The sequence below is a fragment of the Podarcis raffonei genome, chromosome 6 (genome assembly GCF_027172205.1).
Source record: "Podarcis raffonei isolate rPodRaf1 chromosome 6, rPodRaf1.pri, whole genome shotgun sequence".
Taxonomy (NCBI): domain Eukaryota; kingdom Metazoa; phylum Chordata; class Lepidosauria; order Squamata; family Lacertidae; genus Podarcis; species Podarcis raffonei.
The window spans coordinates 77339396-77359420 of NC_070607.1; the positions used below are offsets into that span (position 1 = coordinate 77339396).

A 20025-nucleotide genomic window follows, 5' to 3' on the forward strand; every position below is an offset into this window, starting at 1 on the left:
CACTGCATGAAGAACTTGCATAAAGAGTAATATGGTACCAGACTTGCTAAGTTGTTCAACAATCAAGGGTTGTGATGGGTACATAACCACTGGCAATCACTTGCAGGATTTACAGGATGCAGGTGAATACACAATGTATAAAGCATTATGGCAAGAGACAGGTGGGCTTTTAAATCCCAGTTTTAAAATTAATAAACATTACACATAGTAACCGCTGAATAAGCTGTCTATAGAACACTGTCACTTCTTGATTTGTATAAGCAGTACAATAAACAGCAAGCTGTTTTGAAGCTTGTGGCACACATAAGAACCAGCACCTGCATGTCTCAGCGAATTACTTGCACTTTTTGTTACCTGCACTTACCCTTCTCCGAGTTTTTCTAGCACATCGAATACTTCTTCGGGTTGTTTTGTCAGACTATCTTCATCTAACTTCCTTAGCTGCCTGTGGCAGAGGAAAGAAAATTTCAGTTATGCTATGCAAATATCAGAGGAGGCTTTCATACATGTAGGAGACAGTGTTCAATCAGCCCAATCAGTCATCATAATTCTTTAACAGCGCAAATAGCACTCTTCTACCCATACTGAGGGAAAGCCCCTATATCAAGGGTAACCAATGCAATGCCCTCCAGATGTTATTAGACTCCAAATGCCATCAACCCAGCCAGCATAGCCAATGGACAGGATCAAGCTGGGAGTCCAGCAACATCTGGAAGGCACTACATTGGTCTACATGGGGAAAAAAACAATGCAAAGTTTAAGAGCAAGGAGAAGAGAGGCATTCAAAGCTTTGAGCCACAAAGGCTTTGGAAGTGATACCAGCCCTATAGCAACACTGAATCAGTGTTGTTGCAGTGGCTTTTTAAGGAGCCTACAGAAGCACAATGGGCATTGCACACACAATCCATTTTCTCTCATAATCGCCCATATTTTCTGTTGCACTGCACCTTTCAGAGAACAATGCTTTTTTAAAAAAGTTTTTCTTAATTTTGAAAAATGGGAACATGCTGAAATGTTTATTGTTCACTTTCAGAAGATTTTCTACATTTATTAATAAAAGTTACTTATAAGTAAAGAATGGAGCTATATATTAGAAGTGCTAAACACACATGGGGACCTACAACAGATACATTTTTTAACCAAACAGAAAGAAAATGTGAGTTATACTTTTCACATTTCACAGATGGCCTTTTACCAAAAGTGCAAAATTAGTAGTAGCGAGTCCTGAGAAGTCCACATGTTTCTGAAAACCCAAAACATATGGCTTTCTGTATTATGTTCTGAACACATAAATAGAAAAGCACATATGTGAAATACACAACGACTTTCTAAAATGAAGAAACATGACTAAGATTTCAACCCAGGAAATGGTGAAATACCAGAACTAGCTTCAGCGATAAGCATTAAGACCACAGAACCTGCTCTTGTTTGAAACAGATGTCAACAAATATGCCTAGGTCATGATTTCTAGTTAATACTGATGAAAAATGTATTAGTACATTGTGTACTAATATTCCAGGCAAGTACTAATCCAAGTTTAGAAGCCAGTTTCATGTTAAGGCACAATCTTAGAAGTAGGGTTGGTTATTTACATGGTTAAAATACTGGTGGAATACTGAGACATAAGTAAGAAGAGAGAGGGAAGTGACATACTAACTTTGAAATCCAACTATTTAAGCAAAAATCCATATTAGCAACTTTAATAGACAGACACCGTTTTTAAGTTTTTTAATACTGCACGCGAGTAAGCCACTCTTTCCCATCCATACGCACCACCTTCATGGAACAACCAACCTTGCTGTAAAAAACTGACCCTTACTTAAAGTGGTTGCACTTCCATTTAATCATTATAACCTGTTAGCAACATCTGAACTTTGAAAAGCATATATAAAAATGAAGCCAGAAGCAGCAAGTTGATTAACTGTACCGATACTCACTATTTCAGTTATGTTATTAGCAACCTATATTGGTACAAGAAATTTTTTTTGGTGTGGATTTCTTTAATTTGGTCACTACAAAAAAGTTCTAGTTAAGAATAAAGGAAACCTACATATTACCATCAGCAGAAGAATAATGTGAGGGAAGTGGAGAGAAGTTAGAAAGGGAAAAAAGTGCTCTCTACACCACAAAACAAAGGAAACAGCCTCTTTTGCTCACCATGTAAATGGGCCATCCAGAAAAGAAAAAGGCAGCTGCATGCCTGCGTGAACCAGATACTTCTGTAAGCTGCTCTGTGGGGTTTTCTTAACCTGAGACAGTTCACTTACAGCCTGTGCTGAAACCAAAATCCCAAATTTTAACTAGCCTCTTAGCCAAAATGTTAGTATCTCCTTTATTATCATACTTGTGTCAAAGGAGAAACACAGAGCTGGTCCAGATGCAACCATAAATGATAGTTTATGACAATGTGCCTTGTTTTCCCCAGATCTGCACGGTCCCCTTTCTGGTGGAGCTACAAGGACAACTTCAGAGGCTTTCCCTCTTGTTTTAGATTAATCACAGCTTGCTGTTTTGTCTTGTGCCATCTTTTAGCTACATTCTGAGGACTGCTTCTCAAACTTCTGGCTAAACCCATGTGTAATACAGTGGTACCTCGGTTTACGAACTTAATCCATTCCTGAAGTCCGTACTTAAACCAAGGCGTGCTTTCCCTAATGAGACCTCCCACCGCCAGTGCCCTTCCACAGTTCGGCTTCCGTTTGTAGACCAAGGTAAAGTTCGCAAACCGGAATAGTTCGTAAACAGGACTGTTCATAAACCAAGGTACCACTGTAATGATTAGTGGGAACAAGTAAACTTCAATCCACAGTTCAAGAATATGGCTTGTTTTCACGAACCATAGTTAAAATTAGCCAAAGTTTAGGGTTCAGACATAACACTGAATGGCAGTTAACAAAAAATGGGAACAGGAGTTTCTAATCTCCTTGGGACTATGTTGGAGAGGGAAGAAGGCAACATTTGAGTCCAGGAGGGTGAGGGGGGAGAGAGAGACTCTTTTCCTAATGCTAAATGATTACAGCCCAACACATACAACCGAAAAGCAACCACAAAGCATGTTATCAGGCATTACTGTTTGAATAAGCATGAGCCTGGGGAGAGTGGGGGAAGTTATGATAAGGCCACTGACATTATCACATTGAATACACATGTGGACTCACCCTAGGAAACATCACAATTAAATGAAGTAAAATGTACTTCTTTAACAACAATCCATTTCTACCAGCAACATCATAACTGTGAGAAACAGATAAAATTGCAGACATTATGTTATAAATAACAAGAGTTTTACTTTTAAAAACTGACAGGCAACACTCATGCCTTTCTAGGCCCGTGGGGTGTGAGGAGTCGAGTCATTTGTTCTCTGAATGATCTGGTCTAACTTCCTCAAATTCCTCAACCCAGAAAGACATTTAAAAACCAAATATTGTATTAAGACATCATTCCGGAACGTACTGCTTATGAACCCTGTGATGAAATTCACAGAACTATGTTTAATCCAAAACTGCCGAAGGAAGTGAGAGCATATTTATCTATCTTTCTTTAATTTTATTTCCACAGATCAACGTGCTATTCTGCTTTCTGTGGTGACAGCTTTCTGCCAGCTGATAGAACATAAAATATAGCGAGCTGTATTTTCAGTCAGTACTGCGACCAAAGCCTAACAACATTTTGGGAGCATTATGTTAACAGTTCAGCCATCTTTGACTAATAAATGACAGAAGGTTATTCTTGAAGTATTAGTCTCTAACCATATTCATCCTTGTTTCAATTCTGCTCTGTGGTCATGGTTAATCAAGGATCTTAAGAGTTTTGTCATCTAGAACCAGACTTCCTTGTTCACTTCTGTTCGCCATGCTCATCAAATGAGCAATAAGCATTTGAAAAAAGAGGCCAGCACTTCCTATTTGGGGCTGTTGAACACACACTTCCTACGTGCAGTCAGATGTTTGCATGTTTGAGTTGGCTTACACCTCATTTTCATGTAGGTTGTATGTAACATGAAATAATTCAGTAAAAATAATGCAAAGCTCCACTACTCAAGGATGGTCTTTAGGTTCGTGGAAGACTGCAGGCTCTGCATGAAGCACAAGGTCCCAGGATGAATCCCCGGCATCTCAGACAGCTGGGAACACCCCCCCCCCCAAGAGCTTTGAAAGCTGCTACCAGAGTAGAAAATACTTGGAAAAGACATATCAGCATCTGACTCAGGATGACATCTTCACATGTTTACCTGCCCAGATCTGAGGTTTGTCACACTGTTAATATAAACCACTTTGTTTTATGTTTGGGCTTTAAGAGAAAGAAACAGAGCACAATAACAGAAGAAAAGGGGAGCAGTCACCCATATAGCAGCATAAATAAATGAGATTATAAACCGGTTGCATTTTGAAGGTTGGGGTTAAAGGCGAGTCCTGGTCTTAAGTCAACAGCTGAAGACCTCAAACCAAAACATTCATTTCCAAACTCTTCATTTCTTCAGGGGCCACATTTCCAGCTGCTACAGCAGGCGAGCAATTGCAAAAGAAATGTAAAAGCATCCTTAAAAAAGGAAGCGGAGTGAGTCCCAACCACCTACATCACTATGGAATCCCAGTTTAAGCAGAGAACTTTACGACACAGGCAGTTCCCCAAAAAGGCTTTGGGCGGCTATTTATTTCATTGCTTTTTGCACAACTCCCGTTGCATTTCGCCAACTCCGGGTCATGCGCGCGAACTCCGACGGAAGATGCGAGGAGGGCAGTTTAAGACGAAGAAGGAGCGCGTTTCCCGGGAGGAAGCGGAGGAGGAAAAGGGTGGGTGGGAAAGGGCCTAAGAGGAAGAGAAGTGCACCGACCCGCCTCCGTAACCTACATGCACCCAGGTCGCCTCCTCCCACCCCCTCGGACAGCGCAAGTGCTCTTTCACCACCCTGACCATCACCGCGCATCTCTTCCCCTCTGGCTTCTCACCGGCGCGGGTGGCGCAGCTGCACAGTCTCCATTGCTGCCTGACCGGGGTGGGCGAGGGTGGGCGCGCGCGCGCTTTCCCCCTCCTCACGGCCGCTCCATCTCCGCCGCCTTCCTTCTGCTCTGCCTGCTCGCGCTGAGTCCCTCAGCCCCGCCTCCCCAGCGCCAAAGGCACTTCCGCCTCGCAGCTGCCGCTGCCGCCGCCGCCTCCTCTCAGAACCTCGCCCTCCCCGCAGGCAAGCACCAGCCGGAAACCAGCAGGGGGCGGGGCAAGGAGAAAGGGGTCGCGCGACACCAGGCCACGTGGTTTCGCAGGTCTTGGCGGCAGTTGCCCCCAGGGGGTTTGTTTAAAAAAAAATTCACGGTGGGCGTGGCTATGTCGCTCCTCGCTGCGCTGCTGCTCCCCGACCCCCCCCATCCCGCGTTTCCTCAGAAGCCGATAAAGAATCACGATGCGTTTTTCTTTATGCCTCTGAAGGAAGGGTTAGGCCACAATAAATAAAACGTTGAGGTGCTTTTCTGAAGTTAAATCTAGCTAAGGAGTAAGCAAGCCCCGTTGAACAAAGCGGGGCTTCTGTAAATAAGCTGATGCTGCAAAATGGCTGCCCAAAATGAGAGAAAATTAGCGTTTCAGGCCTAACATAATCATCATGTTGTTGTAATTTGTTTCCTTACTTGCCACTGTGGGGGGGGGGGGAGGTCAAAAGCCAATTTAAATATACAACCATTAAAAACAGTTAAAACATTACGGGCAGGGGAATAGGGCGTGTCTTACTGTATCTCAGATGCTAAAGGGTACATCTTCAGCACCTGCCTAAAATATTCCTGTAATGCTGTAAAGACAAGATACAATCCTTTGCACCCTTACCTGGAGGTAAGGCTGTTGGAGCTCCACTCATTTTTTATATATTTTTTCAAAAGTTTACAAATTAATACTTCTTTTCCAGATACACATTAATTTCACATTTGACTTCGCCTCCATGATTTCCCCTGTAATTTCTAAATGTGCTTCATATTAAAGACATTCTATGCTTTATCCTTTCCACACTGCAATCCACAGCAATCCAATCTGCTCAGTTCTGAGTAGATGCTTGTATACTTTTTTTTTAAAGGATTGTGTCTTAATACACTTATCCTATCTTCACCTGGATGCAGGTCATATTTATGATCATTACACTTGCTCCTTGCATTTACTCAAAGGAGCCACCAGGTCAGTATCTGGTTCCATTGTATTTTTGCAACAGCATAGGTTGAACTAGAGAAATGGGGACAGGCACAGCATCGCTCATATGTCAGGCAAAAAACATTCCTCTTCTCCCAGACCATTTGAGCAACCTATGGCCTTTTAAACTGGTGTTTGTGCTTTTGTTTTTGTTTGTTACTGTTACACATTTTTGTGTTTTTATATTGTAAACTGCCCAGTGATCCTCAGATGAAGGGCAGTACAGAAATGTAATAAAATGAACTTAAGGGCTGGAGGGATTTGGAGTCTCCCGGGTCCTGCTCTCAAATCACTACACAGTAGGACTTAACTTTAAGATTGTACAGCACGACTGCCATCCTAAAGCCACTTTCTAGGAAGGCCCGTTGACTTTGGGATTGATTCCTCAGTAAACATGCGAAGGACTTGGGCTGCCTTTACTCAAGAGAACAAGATTGATCGCGGCATAAACTTCTATTAACTAGCAGCCATCATCTCGTGTGAAAATAAAAAGGCCCCCTGCGTTAAATAGAATTAGCTCACAAACGCGGACGGGACTGCAAGGCTTTGCCTCGTATGAATCTCCTGCCCAAGCACTTTTAGTGACTTGCTCCCAACTAGTGAACGTGCGCAAGATTTTAGCCCCATAGCGCAACTGGGCTTGTTGGATCAAGCCCTTTGCCGCTTCCAAACTGAAAAGTCATTTGACCGATCTTCATCTTGGAAGGTTGGGGGGGGCGCAGGGAACGAAAGCAGACCGATCCTATGCCATTACCGGGGGAAGGAAGGCGCTTGCAGCCGGAGCCTCCGAGGCGCGCTTACTCTGAAGTAAGTCCCACTGAGTTCGACGCAGCTTCCTCCCACGCAAACTTAGAAGCAATTCGCAGCGGACTCAGTCGGGGCTTCCTCCCGAGGAAGCGAACATGTGCTAAAGGGGGCTGCGTCCCGCCCCCTCGCCTAACTTTCGGGCACGGAGAGGCTTCTCGCCCTGCCCAGGCGCCCCTGGAGGGAAAAGGAGGAGCCTCTGGCGGACGGCGCCCGCCCCCTTGCTTAATCGAGCGCAGAGGGAGGAGGAAGCTGCAGCCCCGGCTGCTTTCCTTTACGAGAGCCGGCGCCGGCTTCCTCGCACCCCGCGGCCGGCTTCATGGCTCCTGCGTCGCGGATCGCTGACCTGCGGCAGGCGGGCAACGAGCAGTTTCGCAACGGGCAATACAGCCAGGCGGCCGCCCTCTACGGCCGGGCGCTGGAGTTACTGGAAGCAGCAGGTACTGGCGGCGGGCGGCGAAAGCCCTGGCAAGGCCTCAGTTTCCAGGGAAGGCAGTCAGAGAGGGCTGGGGATCTACAGGGCTATAGTGCCCTCCTGCCTTGCCCCATAAAGGGATGTACCCCCCCCCCGGTTTGTCTTTAGGCAAGTTATGTGTCTTCCCACCCAACCACCCTCGCCAGCCCAACCCATCCCTTAGTTCTGTGCAGTCTTTTAAGTCTCAAATATCGGCTGCCCCAAATTACTTCTATGGGGTGAGACTAGATCCAGAATCGTATATGCCGAGTATTAGGATTCAAAGCCATATTCCATCGGCGAATGTTTAACTTGCAAAAAAATGTTCCTTCCCCCCCCCCCAATGCACTGATGACAACAACCCTGTGCTTTTCTCCTGCTCATGTGTGAATCACTTCCTGATTTGCAGAGTCATTAAGGGCCTTTATGGGGCTTGCCCTTAAAACATCCCTGCGAAATAGGACTGCACCCATTTTACAGTGGGTTAAATGGAGGCCCGGAGGAAGCCGCCACTAGGAGAGATGGGACCTAAATAGCTCTGTATGGTTGTGTGTGAGAGATAAGTCTTAGGTTTATTTCTCAGTGTCTAAAGCTCAAGGGATTTTACTAGGGCTGGATAAAACCCTGAGAGATTTTACTCAATTGTAGTATCTAGTTCTAGATGGTGGGGTGGCCTGACTAATAGGTAACGTTGTATATTCTAACCCAGGTGAAGTCTTGTATATACAGAAATTAATAGTAATGGTGGTTTGGATTTTCCCCATAAAACCATCCTGTGCTGAGGAACATTTTGTGTTGTGTCGCCAGGTCCCAGATTGAGAACCCTGAAGCGTTTGATGCAAAAGTAAGGATACCACTATGTACGTTTGGAGACCGGGGATAGTTTTCAAACCATACCTGATGGCAGAATATAAAAACTCCATCCCATTAGCTGGCTTTGGGAGCTCTGGGCTTCTTTTTCTTAAACCAGCTCTTTAGGTAGAGTAGCGGTGCTTTATGGTCCTCTGGATTAATATGGAACAGCATTCTTTGTCACGCTACATATTCCTGGAATTGGCAGCCCATGGAGTACAAGGCACCCAACGTTGTAGGTTGCAGCGGGCAGATGAGTGGAAGATGTTTAAGTCTTCATAATTGCCCGGTCTTTTTGTTACTGGTAGCCTCTGAAGCTCCTCTACAGCCTTAGACTTATTAGGTCAGCAGGCTGTCTGCTGCAGTAATTGTGTCACAATGAGTAAGTTTGGTTACTAACAGAAAAACAGAGCCAGCAGTTGGACAGCTCGTGGGATACACTTTCTGTTTCCTTTCTTCTCTCTAGGCTCTCTCTTTCTGAGCCTCTGAGCTGTAGACTGCTTTCTGTTTCCTTTTTTCCCCTTGCATTCCTAATGGAGTTAAGGTGAGGGACAGAAGTTGATTTAACTGAGTTCTGGCTTTGGCCTTGTCTGCCCCCCCCCTCCTGCATATATACTGTAGTTTTTAACAATCTCTGTCAGGGCTTTCTTGAACATGAGAAAGGGAAGGACTTCTAGATGGGGGGCAAAAACATTCTGAAATGGGGACACCCTGAAGAGCCATACACTTGCTGAAGAAATGAAAGGAAGTGGGGCTCTCTGGATTGGTGGGGGTCACAGAAAATGAAATAGGAATGGTGTTTTGTTTTTTAATCTCACTATACTTTCTATAGTCTTTTCTCCATTAGTGTGGACATCACATGGCCTCTGAGAGCTGTATCTGACAGGCTTTTTTCCCCTACGGAGGTACCAATAATAGTTAGACATACATGTGATGTCTATCAAGAATACAAAGCACATGTGTGCTTTTTTATTTTTTTTGGCAGCTTTCCACTTCAAAAAATCTATATGGTATATATATGGGCAGCAATTGGATCCCTACTCTCTTGTATTTCAAAGTAACTTTAAAGCTGCATATGCATCTATCCTTATTCTAGTTATAGACAGCATACATTGTGTTATTCCACTTCCATACCCAATTACAAAGAAATCTGCATTGGAAATGCCTACAGGAACACCCAGAAAGAGGTTTGTGGGCCATAGTGTGACACTAGTAAGCAGTGTAAGATTATAGGGCGCTAACCTTGGTTAAAATGGCTAACTGTCCTACTTTTAGTGCTGCAGCTCCAGCTGTCAGGAGTCAGTTTCCAGTTGAAATCAGATGGGTGCCTAGCATGATGGTGTTTAGACATCATCTGCTGAAGACATTCCTGTTTAATAGGTTTTCCCTGGGGTTTTCCCAGCCATTTATGAAAGATCAATTTTATATCTGATAAACAGTTTGTGTTCAGAGTTTTTTAGGATGGTGTTATTGTTTTACAGTTTGTTGAATTGATTTATTGTTAGAACTTGTGTTTCTGTGTTCTGGTCTCATTATGTAAGCCACTGTGAAGTGGTTTATAAACTTGTATAATGATAGCAATACTTATAAAAGGTACAGTCCTCTGTATGGTGTCCTCTGTTTAAAGGGCTATTCAATCTAAGTCCAGTTTAAAGAATCCTATGAATATTAGCAGGTGCTTTAGTTGTACTGTTCATAACACCTAAACTTTTTTAATTAGACATTATTTTCATTTATGTCTCCTTGTTCTTAAAAGTGTGTATATACTGATAATATATTTACTGTTTTTGAAGTGTTTTATGGCTACCTAATGACTGTTTTATACCATTTTGTGTAAACCAATTTGATATGCTGCTTAACAAATAAGTAACAATCTTGCTAAATAATGATTGGAGAGCAGGAGCCTTGAAGTTGTCCATCAGCATCTAGACAGCAGACTGAACAAGACACACAGGTTGCCTGTCAGTTTTTCAACAATAAGTTAGATGTATTATATTTGGATTTAAATTACAGTAGTTATTTTTCTAAATTTGCACCTGTAGCTGTGATTTAAGCTTATGCCACCTCCTACCCTCTCTTTTGGCAATGCAACTGCTTTCTTTGGCAGTGCCATTGGTTCATCTAGCTTAGTATTCTTTGTGCTGATTGGCTCCAGGGTTTTAGACAAGAGCCTTCCCAGCCCTACCTTGAGATGCCAGGACCTTCTGGAGCCAAAGCATGTGTGTCACTGAGTTACGCTCATCCCCAACTTCAAACCCACCAAGAGCATTGGGTAAATTTGCATCGGTCACACATTGTCAGCCAAACATGCCTCATAGGTCTCCTGTGAGGATAAAATATGCAATTGGAGTGTGAGACCATATGCATAGGGAATGGGAGACCATATATACTGCTTTGAGCTCTTTGAAGGTGAGCTTAGAAATGTAGTAAATGAGGATAGAGGACAGCACAAAGATCATGTTCAAATAAGGGATACAGCAGACAATCAGGAATTATTGTGATCAATATTCTCTTTATAGTGCAATAAAAATGGTAAGAGTGCTGGTTAATGATGGTTTAGTGATGTTACTAAGAAGCCGCCCCATTCATTAACATTTTTTCCCAGTTGTTACCTCTGCCCCCACCTCCATCCTAGTTACTGGTCTTGAAGCTTTACACAAGGTAACAAGAAGCATCTTGCAGAGGTGGGGGTCCTCCGGATGTTGTACTACAACTTCCATCACCTGTGACCATTGGCTAAGTTGATACAAGTTGCATTCCAATACGTTCTGGAGGACCACATGTTCCTCATCTCTGTTGCAGAAGATGAGGCATCTCCAAATCCTTTGCACCAGAGGTACTTATGCTTAGAAATCTGACTTAATGTTCCCTTTTATATCTAGGGGATGCAAATGCAGAAGAGAGGAGTGTTCTTTTGTCCAATCGTGCTGCCTGCTATTTGAAAGATGGGAACTGTAGTCTCTGCATTAAGGATTGTTCTGAGTAAGTAGTTTCTGTCCTGAGGACAAGAGAAAGGAAGTCTAGTTTACATATTCCTATAGATTGCTTCCTCTTACCGCTAGATGCCTTTCAGACCCTGGCTACAGAAAGGGCCAACTCTGCCTAGTCAGAACCCACTCTCTACAGGTAGGGAATATTAGACAGGGTTGAAACACAACACACTTTGCCCACAAAGTTGCTGGGGAGGGGGACTTGTTCTGTTGTCCCTGCTGGCTGGAAGTAGGATTATCTTCCAGTGTTCATTCCTAAACTGCCCAAAATATAGGTGGAGGACAGAAGACTGTTAATGTGACTCTTCCAAACCAGCAGCAGTAACCAGGCATTTCAAATCATTGTATTTTAAGCTGGTTAAATAATTTTACTCATTTCAATTTAGTTGTGTTCCCCATGTTGTAGGTTTTGAATTTCAAACTTATTTTTGGATAAATAAATTGTTCAGATAAATGAATCAAATAAACAAATGCCCTTTCTACTGCTTTCAGCAAAAAGTTGCTGCTGTGGGGGAAAAAATCACATTCTGCAATCTTTGGATGCAGTAGCTGGCCTAAAGCCATTTCTTGTGGTATTTATCTTGCTGTGTTTTCATTTTCTTTCATCTGCTCTTTGCAAACCATTGTCAAGCAAAGCAGCAGCATATGGATACTTTTCAATATATATTTTAAAACAATGTAGTAGCATCACATGCACATTTAACTTGCACAAATTCAATGACACACAGCTGTGACCACTAGAAAGGAAGTGGTGGCAAGGGCATTGCCTCAAGCGACGGCAGGAGCCTTCCAGGGATGGCTGCAAGTGGAAGGGGAGAGATGGAGGAGGAAGGCAGACAGAGGCTTGGGCAGAAGAAAAAGGCTGGAATGGAGCTGCAGCTTCTGCCTGCATGTCTCTGTCTGCCTTCCTTCCACCTTCCCCTCTGGTAAGCACAGCCGAGGGAACCGGGTTGCTGCTATCACCATCTCAATGCTCCTCTACAGCTGCAGATGTGAGGGAAGGCAGTGGAGACACAGAAAGACTACATGCACCCTCTCAATGCTGCCACCATATGTGCAAGATTGAGGCAAGACCACAGAGACATGGGGAAGGCCTCTGCATGGGGCTCCCCCACCCCCAAGCTTGCCAGACAGCAGCCACGAATTTTTGGTGGGACACAATTTTGCACTTACTATACAAGCTACTTCTGGAATGGAACCCCCATGTGTGAATCCGCTGCTATAGACAGCTAGACATAGATAAAGAAGGGGGGAGTCTGTCCAAGATAACATTAATCTTGTTGGGTATTCTCTGTGTGTGAGAATCATTTGTTCCAGAAACAGAGAAGAAGCAGAAGGCTAAGATTGTTTTGTCTGTGCAAGGAAGTTTTCTGTGGGAATTGTTCTTTGGTTCTGTGTAACTTGTTGTGAGTCTCTTGCTTGTGCCTTGTGGTGAGAGAAGCGGAGAGTTAGTCTTGGACTCTAAGCATGCCTTGACTATGGCAGTGGTGAAATGTCTGTATATATTTGCTACCAATATGCATTTATGCCTGTCAAGTAAACTTCTACACTTCACTGAATCTTTATGGCGTCCCCAAGTGTTTATTGCCTGTGTGTACCTTCAACCCTGAAGACATTTGTAAGGAAGGAGCTGCGTTGAGATGTAACTCTGCTGAGTATTGATACTGGCGCGCGCGCGCGCACACACACACACACACACACACACACACAGACAAAACAAAAAATTTTTTCCCTTCCAGTAGCACCTTAAAGACCAACTAAGTTAGTTCTTGGTATGAGCTTTTGTGTGCATGCACACTTCTTCAGATACACCGAAAAGCTCATACCAAGAACTAACTTAGTTGGTCTTTAAGGTGCTACTGGAAGGAAAAAATTTTTTTGTTTTGACTATGGCAGACCAACACGGCTACCTATCTGTAACACACACACAGAGACAGTGAAAGTGATAGCCAGACCCAATTGTTCTAAACCATCCATCAAAGGGTGATGGACTGATTGAGCAATTCTTGCATATGGAAAATTTCATTGTGAAATGGTGTGGCTTGCTCAAATAACTTTTATATGATGGAGAACCTGTGGCCTACAAATGTTGCTTCACTACAACTCCCATTGGCCAGGTTTCCTGGGACAGATTAGAGCTGAAGTCCAGCAACAGCCAGTGAGCCAAGAGTTTCCCATCCCTGCTTCTATAGTATTGTACATTTTATCTGCAGAGCCCAAGAGACACCCAAACTCGTCAGATACTTGAAATTTTGATAAATATTTGCTGTGCATGTGAACCCTCTTCCGCCAAATGAGTTTGAACATTGTAAATTCTGCTGTTTAACTTTTATTTATCCAGTAATCTTTTTTTGCCTTTTCTGCTGATTTTAGGGCCCTGGATCTGGTCCCTTTTGGAATCAAGCCCCTGTTGAGGCGCGCAGCAGCCTATGAAGCTCTTGAGAGATATCATTTAGCCTACGTGGACTACAAAACTGTGTTACAGGTTGATATCACTGTACAAGCTGCACATGATGGAGTCAATCGGTAATCCCCTGCTCTGTGTTCAAAATGAATGTACAAAAAAATTCTAATGTATATTTTAGATCATTCTTGCTCCTTTCAAACTAGGTTTGTTTATTTCCCTCTGGATAGTGGGTTCTATGTTGTTCCAGAACAGTTTGATATTGTTTAAGATTCAGCCCACCTTTGTTAAAATAAGCATAGATCTTGTCTATATTCCAGGCAACCAGATCTAGGAATGGAACTTCTGTGCTTTAGAGGTATATAAATCATAATAGCTAGCTATCTGTTTATGGGAAGGTGACTGTGTCAAACAATGGCTAAACTAATAACTGTCCTCTTCCAGAATGACCAAAGCCTTACTGGAAAAAGATGGTCTTCAGTGGCGGCAGAAGCTCCCACCCATCCCATCTGTTCCAGTTTCTGCTCAGAGACGGTGGGAGCCCCCACCTGGAAGCCAAGAAGCTACTACAAGAAGCAATGAAAACACTACCGCAGGAACAAAGCAAGGTGAGTAGTTCTTTTGCTTTAGGGATGAGAATGAGGGACAGAGCACACAGAGCCTCAACTAACTCATCCAAATTCCAACTGGCATTATCTTTCTGATAACTCTAGGCAGTTTAGAGAAACCACCTGGAATCTGAGGTGGGAATAGGGGCTTAGGGACACGTTAACAACTTCATCTGCAGAACTTGTGACCCCCAAACTGAACACAGCCCATCAGTCAAGCATTGTGGCTTGCCATGTGCTTCATACCCACCCAGCCACCCTTTCTAGTTCTCTTGTCTCAGCAATAAAAAACAGACTTTTCAAAACTTATCAGATGCTCTCCATAACTTTGCTGCTGTGCTACATTTAGCTTGCTGCATCACAAGCAGCCCAGACCTGATCAAAGTACAGTTTCATTTGTGTATATACCTCAATTTCCATGTATTAGAGAAGAATATGCTTCTATTATATGTTTCCTGTTCCCATTGTCAGCTCCGTAGAGCTGGTACTGCAGCACAGTCTTTTTCTCCAGCACTTTTTTTTCACGGACCCACTGAGATTTGCTGGAACTACTACCTAACACAAAAGGCTAGCTGTTTGTGTTGGCATTGAGTAGCTATTAAATTTGTGTCCTTGATGAGCCGTCTTCAAAAGGAGCTTTTAACAAGTATATCCTAACATAATAATTTGACTTTCAGTTGTTATAGTTCCACCCTCTGAAACATCAAGGTCTGAATTTTTATTTGTGGTATGGCCCTCTGTCATAGCCCGCTTTCATAGTTACACTGTGTTTTTTCTTGAAATGAATTTCAGTGCCTACTGCTGCCACAGTGGATCGAGCAAATGTGTTGAAGCTGGAAGGAAATGAGCTTGTAAAGAAGGGAAACTATAAAAAAGCTGTTGAGAAGTACACAGAAAGCTTAAAACTCCATAAGCTGGAAGGTGCAACGTACACTAACAGGTAATGCTAATGTAACCATCTGACAGGTCCAGGTATACACCCTCAAATTACGCTGTAGCACATTGTATCAGAAACTATTTTGACTGCCAATCCTAAAACTGTAATGTGGGTGGAAGATAATGGCTGCATTTGCACATAAAATGCCAAAAATGCACAATTTAAAGTTGGCTTCATATTCTGGCTTGTTTTGGAGCTGTTAACAATAGTTTCTGGGTTGCAAGAAACAGGGAGCTATAGCTTAGTGCTGAATCCTGACTTCTGCTGCGTTTCATGCAAAGGGAAGGGAAAAAAGTGGCAGAAAAGGGACTGCCTGCAGGTGCTCCTCACTCTCATATATCTTAGGTTATTAAGCCAGGATTTTGGTTTACGGTTGTATGCAAATATGGTCAATAGGGATGCTTTGGGTTGTGACATTTTTACTCAAGTGTAACATACACTTGCATGCCCTGCTTCCCTCCTATACTCCCATACTGCCCTATACCCGTAGATCTCAGGGCAGTTCACAACATAACCTGCTTTGATGGGGCCAGTCAGAGTCTCCGAGAACAGAAACAGGAAGAGCTCTCCCTTACTACTAATTCTGGAATTATCAGTCTCTCTGTGCTCCTAAAGAGGCCGATACCTGATTCATGCAGCTCATAGAGGCTAGGTTTCAATAAGCCAACAGTAGGTTGGGAGTCATACTTGTAGGGGCCATGAGAGAGTTTGCAAAGGGGCCATTGGGGGAGACAATAGATAGATGGAAAGGTATTGGACACTCCAGGACCCAGTGTTTGCTAACAGCCTGGATGCACAAGTACAGGTCATCCTCATGAAGCCTAGTTCTTTTGGCTGATATGTTCCTGTGGGCTCTGTTTTCATTAAAGGAGTTAAGGGTACCTGGGTAGAGTCCTTTCCTCCCAAATGGTTTAGTTATGTTCCGTAATTCTGATAGTATATGCAAATTATGCTCTGTATATACTGCTACATATTGTTTTATTATGTGCAGCATTCAGCTTCCTGAAAATACCAGCTTCCACATCTTTTTAGCTCCAGCCTCTTTAAAGGTCTACTTGAAAGGGTTTTTTTTGGGGGGGGGACCTGTTGACAGAAGCTAAAAATGTGGATATGCAAGATGATGATCCTAATTGATCAAGGTGCAAATGGCTGCAGTCACATTGGTTTATTACAGATGAGCAGAAAGCAGCTGCATTTAGAAGCAGGAGAAGAAGATGATGATGATGTTGATGCTGATGATGTTGGCAGTCTAGCTCATTCAGGAAAACTGCAGTCATGACAGTTTTTGGGTGGGGTGTGAAACACAAGCTTTTTAGAAGTGCATTGTTACAACTTAATCATGGTTGAGTTAATGATGTTGGACTTGACAATTGTATTGGCAATATTCATTCATTCTACTTATCAGTTGCCAAGAGCAATCATTCTATGAGAGAAGCCAATGGGTCTCAAAATAAAAATTGAGCATTTGAACACCTACCCCCAGCACCCTTTATTAGGTGTATGAGATCATTCCAAATTCAGGATTTCCATAGCAGTTGTTTCCAAAGACTGTTATATTTCCTTGCATACATTGTAGGGCTCTTTGCTACCTGAATATGAAGCAGTACAAGGAAGCAATTCAGGATTGCTCAGAAGCACTTAAGATGGACCCAAAGAATGTCAAAGCATTTTACAGACGAGCACAAGCATATAAAGAGCTCAAGGTAAGGAACTTCCTATAATTTTGGGTCACTGAGTTACAGTATGGGAAGTGCTTATTTTCAAGTAGATGTGTGGCTTTTACTCCAGTTCCACCCCATTTGTTCTGGAGAAAGACTGGGGAATCTTTCTGGCTCCAGTGGCTAGATCTTTATCAATCATACACCTCTCAATCACACCATGTCATTGTGACATCACATGATAGGCAGGCAGCTCCATCTACCTTTCAAAATCCCTTGCATCTGGTTTCCAAGTGCTTTACAGCCAGCTGGATGTTGGCTGCTTGGGAACCCACATTGGTTTAAAGCCCTTTGCAAACTTTCCTTTAAGCAAATGGGTGGTGAGACAGACTCCTTTCTCCCACTTGCTTAGAGAAGCAGCACAGAGCTGCTTCAGATAATGTTTTGCAAATTCGTCTCTTGATGAACAGGGATTAAATCCTGCTGCCTTGGCTTTGTGATCCTCTTCACTGCCAAGAACAGGGTTTGCAGCCAGTGCAGGATTAAACTTTTCCCATCAGCTGACGTCACCAATGAAAATGGCCTTGTGAGCTAAAGTGGACCTCCAGGTGGGCCAAATTTGCTGGCAGGTTAGAAGTTTCTGTCTTCCCATTCCAGAGGTTTGTAAAAGAGTTGACATCTGGAAGGTGGCTGCTTTGGGGCAACAGGCTCCTCAGGATATTGGGATCATCAAGGGGGGGGGGAATTGAGAGCATCCCAAAAAGTAATCAAAAGCATTTGTTTACTAAAGTCAACACTTAATTCAGGGAGTTGTTGGTGCCTATATGCTGCAAAGGATACCAGGTAATGTTATAAACCATTAGATAGAGGATGGGGCTGTAGAAGTGGCAGTGCTCCTGAATGCACTAAATTCCAAATATTTTTATTAAATGTAGAGGTGCCACTTTTTGCTTTCTCGGGAGCACCTTTATTTGTCTCCTGCCAAATATCTACATGTTTTCTTTACTTCCAGGACTACAGATCTAGTAAAGCGGATATCAACAGCCTCTTGAAAATTGAACCAAAGAACAGTGCTGCTCAGAAACTACTGGAAGAATTAAAATAACTCTTAAAATAAGAGAGGCTAAAGGCAACACCATGCTCTTCTGAAGATACGTTTCCTGTTTTGTTTTGTTTTTTAAAAAAATGATCCCAGGGACCAGCCTGAATGCAGAGCCAGATGCAAAATTCACCTTTCAGACCTGTTTGGCATCTTTCTGGTTCCTTGCTAAATCAGAGTTATTTGTTCTTCCTACAAAGGCTTCCAAAAGTTCATTGTGACCTTCTGAGAGTCACAACTTCCTAATAGAATTTCCGGAGTGGTAGCTGTACTGCAAGCCCCTTATTCTAGCAAAATTTACCTTAACTCACTGAGAAAGAGATCATAGCAGACAGGGCGGCACTTAACTGCTATTTTTTGGTAGGTGGGTGTGTTTTGCAGAGCGAAGAACTGCAAGCCTCTGGTTGTAGCTGCTTATCCATGTAGGTAGCAGCACAATTGCAAGCTAAAGGCTTGGACTGACGCAGTGGCTGACGGATGTATGTTTTTCAAAAGTAGTCTCTGCTTTGCCTTAACTTTTGTGCACTAGGCTCCAGTTGAGCATTCTGGTCTTCAAAATGTTCTAATGCTGCTTTTATCCTTTACCAAAGAGTCTGGTACGTTGTGCTGCTCTTATGCTGTGTGTACCTTTTGCAGACTTGCGTTCTTTGTTAGATTAGGCTGTTTCGTTTATGCTTAGCTTGATTGCCTGTTATGTTTTTTACACGTCTTATTACTTTATGATGACACTCCCGCCTCTGATATATGTTTGAAAGTAGTTATAGGCTAAACTTTCAGCTGGGGGTGAGGGCAGGAAGCCCAGAAAGTAGGCCAGCATAGCCAATTTTCCTGCTTCATATAGAAAGAACATGCCCTGAAGAGTAGAGCAATCTGCATGTACAAAAACTTTTTGCTTACCTTCCTGCTCATAGACCTCCTTATGAATAGCGGCTGATAAAATTAATGTTGCTTCTAGCACTCCAGACTACAGGTAAGGTACCCATCTGGTAGAATGTTTCTTACTACGAAGAATCCCCCTGTGCCCCCCTGTTATCCCTGACCAGGGCAGACGGGAGTTGAGAGTGCAACATTTGAGTGCCACCACTTCCCCAGCTCTGTAGCAGATAATGAAATGGCAGGTACCTTCTCCATCACCTGCTTTTCTACATTTTTTTTAAAATAGAAGGGCATTTATGGCAAGAGGCTTCACCTGCATTCTGATAGTGTCCAGGCAGCGCTTTACTTGCTCTTCTGCTCTTTGTGAAAACTAGGCTCAAAATTCCATAGCCAAGAAATGTCTGTAGCCTCTTTTGAGCCTGCCCTCCAGAGCAAGCTTTGCAGTTAGTCCCTCAACCTTGTATTAGTGAGAAGATCCAAGACAATCCCCATTTTCTTTTGCCTTAGAGCTCATGCCTTTTTAAAGTTGGAGGGGGCAGAGTTTTGCATATAGTCTCTTTAACACAGCCATGCACAGAGCAGTCTGGGAACCATTACTGTTAATGTTGCACTGTTCAGCAGAGTCTAGTAACAGCCGCCTCTCGCATCCATCTGGAAATATTGAGGGAAGAAAACTAAAAAAAAGCCTATGCTTCTGGTGTTTTGAACTTTTAAATAAATGTTTGGTTGCGCAACTTGTAGTTGTCAAACGGAAATTAATCGTGTCCACTTTGCAGCGCAGGGCCAACTGCAAGTGCCTGCTTGTGACCCCCTCTCTGGGCTCCTGGGACAATTTAACTACATCCAAGTTATAAAGGAGAACAGTCATATATTAATGTGCTACCAGGATATGAAGTTTATAAGGCATGTGTTGAACAAGTCAAAGTTTCTTTCCCAGCTCAAAGGTAACAGTACATATAAATATTTCAATTTCTACAGAATGCACACGTGGCTGTTGAAAAAAGGATATGTGCATGACACAGTGCAGAAGAAAAGTGTTTTTAAGGAGAGCAGGAATTCATTTCTCGCATCTCTATAAGAGTTATTTAAAAATGCAATTCAAAAACCCCTCCTACATGTGTCAAGTATGAGAACCAGTTGGTTTTCTTTAAAACAAACGAGCTCACAATGGTTTG

The 20025-nt window shown here is 43.1% G+C and overlaps 2 protein-coding genes across 4 annotated transcripts in view; one reads left to right on the forward strand and one right to left on the reverse strand.

The window, feature by feature from the left end:
- The window catches only part of STK4 (serine/threonine kinase 4), a 61636-nt gene extending 53053 nt beyond the window's left edge, over nt 1-8583 (reverse strand). Inside the window, exons 1-2 of one of the 2 annotated variants that reach the window (XM_053394108.1) lie at nt 8324-8583; nt 365-445 (exon numbers count right to left, since the gene is read on the reverse strand). In XM_053394108.1, coding sequence (XP_053250083.1) covers nt 365-445; nt 8324-8349 — 107 coding nt within the window. In that variant the 5' untranslated portion in view covers nt 8350-8583. Of the gene's footprint in view, nt 1-364; nt 446-4949; nt 5114-8323 lie in introns of those variants that run through there. The other variant, XM_053394106.1, reaches the window with a different exon arrangement.
- On the forward strand, nt 6081-18025 carry TOMM34 (translocase of outer mitochondrial membrane 34). Of its 2 annotated transcripts, none has more exons than XM_053394110.1 (7): nt 6081-6156; nt 11161-11260; nt 13642-13794; nt 14117-14280; nt 15073-15220; nt 16794-16920; nt 17888-18025. In XM_053394110.1, exons 1-7 carry the CDS (start codon nt 6096-6098, stop codon nt 17978-17980), a joined length of 846 nt encoding a protein of 281 aa, XP_053250085.1. In that variant the 5' UTR covers nt 6081-6095; the 3' UTR covers nt 17981-18025. The 2 variants fall into 2 exon arrangements, with proteins under 2 accessions (XP_053250085.1, XP_053250084.1); XM_053394109.1 differs by lacking the exon at nt 6081-6156 and adding an exon at nt 6929-7412.
- The last annotated feature ends 2000 nt before the right edge of the window (nt 18026-20025 follow it).

Coding starts and splice junctions, on each gene's coding strand:
- TOMM34 (XM_053394109.1), top strand. CDS start 7,292: ATGGCTCCTGCGTCGCGGATCGCTGACCTGCGGCAGGCGGGCAACGAG. Junction 13,795..14,116: donor GCACATGATGGAGTCAATCG/GTAATCCCCTGC, acceptor GTCCTCTTCCAG/AATGACCAAAGCCTTACTGG. Junction 15,221..16,793: donor GGTGCAACGTACACTAACAG/GTAATGCTAATG, acceptor CATACATTGTAG/GGCTCTTTGCTACCTGAATA.